Source organism: Phyllostomus discolor, chromosome 6 (genome assembly GCF_004126475.2).
Source record: "Phyllostomus discolor isolate MPI-MPIP mPhyDis1 chromosome 6, mPhyDis1.pri.v3, whole genome shotgun sequence".
Taxonomy (NCBI): domain Eukaryota; kingdom Metazoa; phylum Chordata; class Mammalia; order Chiroptera; family Phyllostomidae; genus Phyllostomus; species Phyllostomus discolor.
Genome location: NC_040908.2, coordinates 67,478,354 through 67,489,032, shown reverse-complemented (window position 1 = coordinate 67,489,032; position 10,679 = coordinate 67,478,354). Strand labels below are relative to the sequence as shown.

At 40.4% G+C, this 10,679-nt stretch overlaps 1 protein-coding gene across 2 annotated transcripts in view; it reads left to right on the top strand.

The window, feature by feature from the left end:
- The first annotated feature begins 428 nt into the window (after positions 1–428).
- Positions 429–10,679, top strand: part of EIF5B (eukaryotic translation initiation factor 5B) — a 73,187-nt gene continuing 62,936 nt past the window's right edge. For both annotated transcript variants that reach the window (XM_036028295.1, XM_036028294.1), the window contains exon 1: positions 429–1,039. In XM_036028295.1, coding sequence (XP_035884188.1) covers positions 1,005–1,039 — 35 coding nt within the window. In that variant the 5' untranslated portion in view covers positions 429–1,004. The remainder of the gene's footprint in view (positions 1,040–10,679) is intronic.

The following is a 10,679-nucleotide window of genomic DNA, read 5'->3' as shown; positions in this document are numbered from 1 at the left end:
TCAGTGGATTGAGCCCTGGCCTGTGAACCAAAGGATCACTGGTTCCGACCAGGGCACATGCCTGGGTTGCGGGCCAGGTCCCTAGTCAGGGGTGCGGGAGAGGCAGCCACACATTGATGTTTCTCTCCCTCCTTTCCCCTCTGACTAAAAATAAATAAAATCTTTTTTAAAAAGTTTACTCATAACATACAGAATGATTAGTTTTTATTTAGTTAACACCCATAATATAACCGTACAGATCCGGGTATGGCACATTTTCACCACCCTCGTAGGTTCCCTCGTGACTTTCCTAACAAATTTTTAGAACTTTTGGGGGGAACATTATGACCTATTTCAGGGACTTGATGGGATGGGTGTGTCCTTGTTTTCTCTCCCCCCCCCCCCCCCGCCTCTTTAGTGACTGTACGTCCTAATTCATTGAAGTTACTGAGACACCCAATTTTTTCCTGGATTTATCTCCCTTGGGAACAACCAGAGCCCTTATCTTTGGATCATCGTGCTCCATTACTTAACTTCGGGCACATAAGAATACAAAGGTAGAAGGGAAGCCCAGCCAAAGGTCTACTTCTGACCGAGCTGGAATCATCCACAACTGCGTTCCGTCGCCAGAGAGGCCGACGTAGGGAGTCTTCAGTCTCATGTCAGCCTTTGGGTTCTAGAATGTGGAAACCGCTGAGGGGTCGGTGCGCGGTAGGCGTTTGCGGGAAGGGGGCGCTCGCACTCCCCTTTGGCGGGCTGGTGAAGTGGAGACGCTCTACCCGAAGGGAAGCTCTCGATGAGCTGCGCCTTGCGTCCCCACGCTGAGGCGGCGGGACGATGCGCTTGCGCCCAGAGAGCTCACACCGTATGTGCCCTGTCCCAGTACGCGGGTCTGTGGAGAGCCGGTGCGAGAGGCGGCAGCGTGGAGGAGAACGGAGCCGAACGGAGAGCAAAGTCGGACGTGAAGAGTGAATCTGTGAGAGACCGACTAGAGGAGTTGGAACCACGAGCGCTGCCACCACGCGATGGGGAAGAAGCAGAAAAACAAGAGTGAAGACAGGTAAGCCAGTGGCTAGGTCTGGTCAGCGGCGGCCGGCCGCGGCTGAGGGGGTCGCGCGGGTCCCGCCAGCGCGGGGTGGACCCAGGGTGGGGGGCTTGAGGCCGGCCTTGCAGAGCACCGGACCTGGGCCCTGAGTGGGTGCCGCGGGTCCGAGACCCCAGTGCGAGGCAGGCGCGGAGGGCCTCGCTACGGGCGGGGTTGTCCCAGCTAAGGCTCAGTCCCACCGCTACTGCTCGCCCGGCCAGGAACAGACCGTCTCCGGCCTGAGAAAGTGTGGCAGTGGTTTTGGAGCGCCTGGCGTGATCCGGGCGAGTGGGGTTTTGTGGCGCAAGTTTAGGCGAGGGTCAGGAAGAGTGCTCATTACGCCTTTGTACCTGTGAATACTTGGAAAGAGGATGGGAGTTCGAATCAGCTGTACCTACGGCCAGGTTTTTCCACTCTCGAGCCTCTCGTGTACGTTGGAGATGTGTAACACTTAACTCCCTTTTATTTAATTTGGGTGCAGTTTTGAATTATTTAAGGGCTGATTGTTCAGACTATTAGCTTTCGCTTTCCTTCTTCCGGCCAGTCTTTGGGTGATTTCTTTGCTCTCTAGCACCTCCCCTAAGAAAGGAGGAGAAGATGAAACAACCAATCCGGGACCACTCGTTTCTCATCACTTAAAACGCTTTTGCGAAGAGGGACTAGAAAGGTGTGTAGAGTTATATACCCCAGGATTTTGATAACTTTTCTGTGTCACATTGGATTGAGTCTTCTACTCTTATTGCAAAGAGTTTATACTAACTGGGAGGTGCATCTGCTACTTTTCATCTTTTTAATACCACTCACCAAGCTTAGTTCAAATACTAGGGGGAGGGTCAAGTAAGTTGAAACAAAACACCCTTGATAGTTCATCATTCTGATTCAAAATGGATGTGTGGTCCTGAAGTTAAAATAAGGTCACTAATTACAAGTTGGAAGCCTAGATCGTTCCTCACCTGGCACTCAATCTAGCCGACGAGTGGGATTCAAAGATACCAAGATGAGTTTCGTATTGTATTTCAGTTGCAGGTCCACTTATTAGTTAAACAGTAAAACTTAATTGTTAGTCGAACCAGATAAGTAAAAAAAAATAGCAGAATTTTGGATGATTTAGTGGGAATAAAAATTTCTCCAGTTTTGACAGGATGTTTTGATGCGTAGGATACTTTTTTCCTTTAAATGTGTACCAAAAAAAAAATAGATGCGTATAAGAAGCTTCATGTACTAATTAACCAGCTTCAGGCATTGTTATGACTAATCCTGTTTCATCCACCTGTTGGATATTTTAAAGCAACTCTCAGAATCCTTTAATGTGTAAATCCTTAAGGTGTATCCCCCCCCCCCAAAAAAAAGTAGAAACAGAACATAAAACACAACCACAATGCCACCTTCAAGCCTAAGGAATATTAACAGTGACTTCTTAAATATTATGAAGTATCCAGTTTCCTAATATCACTGATTCTCTTATTTAAAAAAATTTTTTTAAACAATTGGTGTGTTTGATTCAGGATTACAGAAGTCTGTTCCTTAGGTTAAAAAGTACATGCATTATGTTTTTTTACTAACAGTTTTTACTTTCCAGACTCTCACATTGGGGGGGGGGGGGGAGAAGCTATCAGAGGGGAGAGATTTATTGTTTGTGTATTCATAGAGGAAAGTGTATTCCTTATTGATTTGTAAAGATTTTCATGGTTGATGTGAAGTTTAAATTGTAAACACTGGAGCCTGTTGTTAAAAGATTGGTTTGGAAGCGTATTGTAGAAGGAATGCTATTTTTTTTTAATCCCTGCTCAGACTAATTTGTGGTCTTTTTGGGGGGGGGGTCATCTTGAAGAGGAAGTGGTGGCAATGTAATTGAAAAGTTTTCTCATATCATATTTTTCTCCTTTTTTTTTTTTTTTAATGCTTCATGGACTCTTGGTTGAGTGCCGTTCAAATTTTATTAAGTAACAAATCCTAGGGTTTTGCAGAGGGTCCTGTTTGACCAGAACTTCTGGGCCTTTTTACTTTGCAGTACATATAGGATATTTTGGTGTGGGCAGGGGAAGTTCCATTGCTTGGTTTGTTTGATCTTTTGTATATTTAAATAGTACAAGCATACCCTATATTGTTGTGCTCGCAGATACTGCGTTTTTGTGTTTTTTTTTAATTGAAGCAAGATCCTCTGCAAAATGATTACAACTTGCTAAGAGCCCCAGTAGATAGTACTTTTTAGCAATAATGTAAATGTAATTTTTAATTAAAGTATATTCATTTTGTTTTTTAGATATAATGCTTTAGACAGGATTAACAGACCACTGTATAAACATACTTTTATAGGCACTTGGAAACCAAAAAATTTGTGTGACTTGCTTTATTGAGGTGGTCTGGAACTGAACCCAAACTGTTCTCAAGGTGTTCCTGTACTTTCTTCAAGGGCATTTTGAATATTTGTAAAAGGACCAAAAGCAGACTGGGAAGAAGCTCTTGGGAGGAGAAGTCCTATTTTAGGATTAATATTCTTGTTTGTGTACAATGACATATTACCTGGTTTTACTCTCTTGTATGAAGATCTCCATTTAAGATTTTGCATTTGTCCCACCTCCCCTTACCTCACAGGTTATCTATCCTAAGTAGAGCATGTTTCTGGCCAAGTAGAATTGGGTGAGAAATGAGCAGCTGTTAATTACCAAGATAAGGCACCAAGCTGGTTTTCATTTCTTGGAAAGAACATAAATTGCTTGACTGTTTCAATTCTTATATTTAATTAATCCTTGTTTTAGCTCTTTAGCCACACAGTGTTCATTTACAATTAAATTTTGTTCTAATTCGATATCCAGTTGGGGCACATGCCTAGGCTGTGCGTTTGGTTCCTGGTCTAGGCACATGAGAGGCAACCTATCGATGTTTCTCTCCCTTTTTACGTACCTTCTTCCTTTTTGTCTCTCTAAAAGTAAATACATTAGAAAAAATTAGATTTTATTTAATCTGAGCATTTTATTTGGATAGCACATGTTTTGTCATATTAGTGACTGAACTTTGTTTAAAGACTAAGTTCTAGAATTTTTTTTTAAAGATTTTATTTATTTTTAGAGAGGGAAGGGAGGGAGGGGGGGAAGAGAGAGAGAGGGAGAGAGAGAGAGAGAGAAACATCAATGTGCGGTTGCTGGGGGTTCTGGCCTGCAACCCAGGAATGTACCCTGGCTGGGAATTGAACCTGGGACACTTTGGTTCCAGCCTGCGCTCAATCCACTGAGCTACACCAGCCAGGGCTAAGTTCTAGAATTTTGTTGCAACTTGTATAATTCTGAGAAAGAGGTTTTGAGTAGGGTGTTCATCAAGTTCTCCTGACTTGGGTCATTTGGGGAAACTCTTGATAACGATGAGGGATACAATTTAATATCTACAGTTTCATAAAAATACAAGGCTAATATTTTCGTTCTTCCTATAATCTTCCTAGTCTCAGTTTAAATAGTGGGATCTTATGGGAACTTGCATTCTCTTGAGATGTCTTACTGTTTCCATTTACACAATATGATATTCTTAACTGATGTGTGCAGAGAAAAAGGACCTGGATTATCTAGTTTTTCACAATTAGCCTTCAGTTCTTCATTCTGGTCCCCCTCCATTTTGTTTTTGCTTTGTTTTTGATTCCCCTGAGTCTGCTAGTTATATATTTCAGGTTAAGAGGAATATGGTAGATCAGCTTAATTAATGGGATTAATACACCCTCCCCACCCCCAAAGGATGTAGAGTGAAGGAAGACAATTATTTCACCTATCATCACACAGATATTATGGAGGTGGGGTTGTCATTCAAGAACTAGAGGGTCTTTCATGATTCAGTCAAGTTCTGGGGTATCTTCAGCATCGAGTGTTTGTTGCTGTGGTTCTCTAGTCTACACGAATGGTGAGCCAGTGTAGTAATTCTACTACTCTTTGCTTTTAACTGGTACAGATAATGCTCCTGTCCTCACTGTCATACTCTCTTATTTCTTGGGAATTCTGGCTGTCTGAGATAGTTGCCTAACCTTTAGGTGTTGCCCTAGTGTCAGACATCATCCTGGTCAGTCTGGGTTGCATGGCCCCTCCCCTGGGATAGAAGACATTGGTGCTCTGCTGAAGGAGTCTGTCCAGAAGGAGCTGTGAATATAGCAGGTACTCCAAAGCTTCTCAGAGAGGGAGTGGTCCTAGTGTAATAACTAGTAGACTGATTCAACAAAGGAGTTTATTTCTCATTTGTATATATTTGAGTTAATAAACCTCAGTCTGCATACTTTAGATAAGGAAAAAAAAAGATGTTTAATCTGAGAATTCTCTTAGCTTGTTCCTACATGGATACTTTAGGAAATTATATGTTGCAGGAGGAGAAGAGGTCCTCATTTGCCATAAATGTATAAGAAAACAGATAATAGCCCTGGCTGGATAGGTCAGTGGGCTGGAGCATTGTCCCCACACACCAGAATGTTGCAGGTTGGATCCCCAGTCAGGGCATGTAACTAGGTTTTGGGCTTGATCCTCAGGGTGCATTCCAGAGGCAATGATCCATGCTACTCTCTCACATGGATGTTTGTGTCTCTTTCCCTGACCCCCTTCCCCTCTCTCTCTGAAATCATTCAACATCCTTGGGTGAGGTTTTGTTGTTGTTGTTTGTTTGTTTGTTTGTTTTAAAGCAGGTGGTTAAACTTCTGTTAGCTTATTCTGTACTGGTGATCTCTATTGGGAGCCAGTGCAGCTACTTGTATCATTACTTGCCCACCAGTTGTGCATTGCTTATCTTTCAAAACTTATTCCAGTCTTGCCATTGATTTATAAGATGGCAAAGCATTGTTTTAACTGAGGAACTGAGTGTCAGTGGTTACAAGAGCAGTTCTCAGAGTTTTTGGTATTAGGACACCTGTAAATTCTTAAAGTACTAAGGAACCCAAAATACTTTTGTCTATGTGAGTTACCTCTATCAATACTTACCATGTTACAAATTAAACAGAAGAAGTCTTATTTATTAATTAAAAATAAAACACATTACATATTAATAAGTATCCTTAAATAATCACTTTAAAAAATGAGTGGTATTAAACATTTTTACAAATCTCTTTACTGTCTGGCTTACTAGAAGATATCTTGATTCTCATCTGCTTATGCATTCATTCTGTAAGCAAAATCATACATTGTGTTACCTCTAAAACTCCACTGTATGCTTGGGAGAAAATGAGAATGGAAAAGGCTAATAGTCTCTTAGTATTATTTTGAAAATACTGGGTTGTCCAAAAAAATTTTTTTTCCCTTCCTAAAATGGCTCTTGTAGTGCTTAGTTTTCTCTAACTTCATTCGGAACAATTTTGTTAGTTGTATTGTGACAGTTGTCATATCAGCATTCATTAAAAAAACATCAAAATTGGTGAATTTTTGTGTAGCTATTTTAATATTGAAGACAGAAGAAAATACACAACATTTCGGCATATTATGCTTTACTATTTCAAGAAAGGTAAAAGTGCAACAGAAACACTAAAAAGATATAAAGGTCTATTAAAAATCTGTGGGAGTCCATTTTAATTGGGAGTTCCATTAAGTATTTGGATTATTTGATGCACTTGATATCTTTGTTACTGTATCGTCCCATTCAAGAAATGTATTGAGTGTCTGCTAAAGTAACAGTCACCAACCTTTTTGGCACCAGAGACTCCTTTCGTGGAAGACAATTTCTCCACAGACCTGGGGGTGGGGGATGGTTTCAGGATGATTCAAGTGCATTACATTCAAGTTCACTTCCTGTTGTGTGGCCCTACCCAGGTCAGTATCAGTCAGAGGCCAGGAGCTTGGGGATCCCTGTACTAAACTACTAGATACTGTTCTAGGTGCTGGAAATATAGTGGCCAACAAATAATAATATGGCATACTTCTATGTTGGATTAACCTAATTACTTAATTGTATATCAGTAACATTTTATTTTCTTCTATTGAGTCTTTAGCATATTTTAAAAAATTCTGAATTGATTTTTTAGGGAGAGAAATAGAGGCAGACATCAATATGGATTTGTTGTTCCACTCATTTATGTATTCATTGGTTGATTCTTGTATGTGCCCTGACTGGGGATAGAACCACAACCTTGACCTGTCGGCTCTAACCAATTGAACTACCCAGCGAGGGCTAGAATATTTCTTGTTTGGCTTATTTCTAGGTATCGTAGAGTTTTGGTTGCTAATGTAATAATTTTTTCTTTTTTCTGATAAATAGGAAAACTTTTTCAAGGTGGTTGTCTTGTGTCACCAACTTACTGAGCTCTTATTAGAAGTAGCTGTGTAAAGGAGAGGACTAAATTGTAATTAGATTATTAGTTTATCATAATATGAAAATAGTAAAAGGGGGGAGAGCATGGAGAACACATTACAGCAGCATTCAAATGTCTTAGTGACACACAACTTTTGTACCTTCCTTTCCATCTTACACCTTGTAACAAATATGTACTATTGAGAAATTTTAGTATAAAATATACTGATATTTTGAACCCTTATTACACAGTATTGAAATAATCATAGTGTACTACTTGCCCTTGCATTAACCACAAAATTTACATAATTTAAATAATGAAGCACTTAATGTAGAACCAGTAATCATGCTGTAACTAGATTGAGAATCTGAGAAGAAGGAAAAGGAATAAAGATCTAAGAACTACTATATGTCACATTGAAGGGGAAATTGGGATTTATCATAATAATGTACTTGAGGCTTAGAGCCTCTCGGCTCTTGAGCCATACCTGACTCAATTTGTTTTTTTTTCCTGTACTGTACTACATGATTGAAGAAATCCTGACATTACAAAATGGAGACTTGAAATAAAAATTAATGTCTACATAGGATCTTTACTGGTGAAGCATCTGTAAAAGATTAAGAACTTAAAGAAGGTGAGAGAATAGAAAAATGACAGCCATTGTGTATAGGTCAGTCAGGGCCAGATTTTTAAAAAGAATTTCTCCCTTAACCTTAATTGAATATCTGCCTATTCCATAGCCTGTCTATTTAAAATGAAAGCAATGATAATATAATATTTCATTCCTTTTCATTTTAGACCTAGTATATAAAGTTTCAGGTATATTCTTTCAGAGAAATCCCTACATTTCACCTAGTTAGAGGTCATTTTTTAAAATCATTGGTTTTCAGACCTCCCTTTTGTGATAGTGCTATATTTGCCACAGGTATATGAAATATTTTTCCATTTCTGAAGCTTTATACCATAAATTTTCATAGCAGTCCCTGAAAGTACAGTTGAGTACTGTTTTATTTCAATTTAGTTAAATATATGTCATTAGGTTTCAGGTACTGAAGTCTGGTGAATCTAATAGTTTCTGATGATACTGTAGTTGGAATTTCTTTTAAGTGTAGAATCATATGTCCTCAGTTTCCATTATATGGATATACCACATTTTTTTCCTTTTTAAAAAATATGTTTTATTGATTATGCTATTACAGTTGTCCCATTTCCCCCTCTTCATTCCCCTCCACTCTGCACACCCTCTCCGACCCACATTCCCCCCTTTAGTTCATGTCCATGTGTCGTAAGTTCTTTAGCTTCTATATTTCCCATACTGTTTTTGACTTCCCCCTGTCTATTTTCTGTCTACCATCTATGCTACTTATTCTCTGTACCTTTCCCCCTCTTTCCTCCCATTCCCCTGGTGCTAACCCTCCATGTGATCTCCATTTCTGTGGTTCTGTTCCTGTTCTACTTGTTTGCTTAGTTTCTTTTTGTTTTTGTTTTTGTTTTAGGTGTGGTTGTTAATAATTGTGAGTTTGCTGTAATTTTATTATACATGTTTTTTATCTTTTTCTTAGATAAGTCCCTTTAACATTTCATGCAATAAGGGCTTGATGATGATGACCTCCTTTAACTTGACCTTATCTGAGAAGCACTTTATCTGCTCTTCCATTCTAAATGAAAGCTTTGCTGGATAGAGCAATCTTGGATGGAGGTCCTTTCCTTTCGTAACTTGGAATACTTCTTTCCAGCCCCCTTTTGCCTGCAAGGTCTCTTTTGAGAAATCAGCTGACAGTCTGATGGGAACTCCTTTGTAGGTTACTATCTCCTTATCTCTTGCTACTTCTCTTGCTACTTCTAGGATTCTCTTCATTTTAATCTTGGCTCATGTAAATATGATGTGCTTTGGTGTGTTCCTCCTTGGGTCCAACTTCTTTGGGACTCTGTGAGCTTCCTGGACTTCCTGGAAGTCTCTTTCCTTTGCCAGATTGGGGAAGTTCTCCTTTATTATTTGTTCAAATAACTTTTGCACTTGCTGCTCTTCCTCTTCCCCTTCTGGTACCCCTGTAATTTGGATGTTGGAACGTTTAAAGATGCCTTGGAGGTTCCTAAGCCCCTCCTCATTTTTTTAAATTTTTGTTTCTTCATTCTTTTCTGTTTCATTGTTTCTTTCTACCTTCTGGTCCACTCCATTGATTTGAGTCCCAGTTTTCTTCCCATTACTGTTAGTTCCCTTGCATTTTCCTTCATTTCACTTAGCATAGCCTTCATTTTTTCATCTAATTTGTGACCAAATTCGACCAATTCTGTGAGCATCCTGATCACCAGTGCTTTGAACTGTGCATCTGATAGGTTGGCTATCTCTTGGTTGCTAGTTGTATTTGCTGTGGAGCTTTGATCTGTTCTTCTGCTTGGGCCTTTTTTTTTTTTTTTTTTTTTTGTCTTGTCACGCCTGTTACACATGAGGGGCAGAGCCTTAGGTGTTCACCAGGGTGGGTCAACCCAGTTGCTGGGTTGTGGCACTGTATGTGGGGGCGGGGTCTGAAAGGGAACAGTGGCACTTGCTCTGCTCTCTGTCAGATTTCAGTCCCTTCTGCTGCTTCCCCCAAGCAAACTGGGCCTCTCTGGTGCTAACTCCCGTGTGGGTGGGCTTGTGCATGTTCTAGGACCCTGTGGGTCTTCAGTGAACTCTCCTGTGAGGCTGGGAGTCTCTTCCTGCACCTCAACCCCCACAGGGGTTTTCAATCAGTGTTTGAGGCTCTTATTTTCTGGCGCTTGGACCCTGGGTTGTGGGGTCTGTCTTGCTCCCCAGTTTCGCCTGGTTTATCTGTGCTCGAATGTGGGACTGACCGTTCACCCAGCTGTCTTGCACGCTGTGCCTCGCTTCACAATTGTTGCCTCACTGGGTCTGCCTGCTGCCACTGCTTTTTTTTTTTTTTTTTTTTTTTTTTGCTGACAACCCCTCTCTGCCCGGCCACCCAACTCATCCCTGCCTACTGGTCTGGATGAATGTGTCTATTTTAACTCCTTGGTTGTCCAACTTCCATACAGTTCAATTTTCTGTCAGTTCTGGTTGTTATTTTGTTTCTAAATTGTTGTCCTTATTTTGGTTGTGCGAGGAGGCACAGTGTGTCTACCTACACCTCCCTCCATCTTGGCTGGACATTCGATATACCACATTTTTTTTTAGCCTAGTCTTCAGTTGATGACATTGGGATTGTTTATATTGCCATAAAAAGTCATACATATTTTTGGCTGTTATAAATTATGTTGCTATAAAAATCCCTGTAGATGTTTTCATTTATTTAGGGTATATAATGCCTAGGAGTGAAATGCTGGGGAACTCTGTGTTTAAATTTTTCAGGAACTGCCAATGCTCTGTTTTTC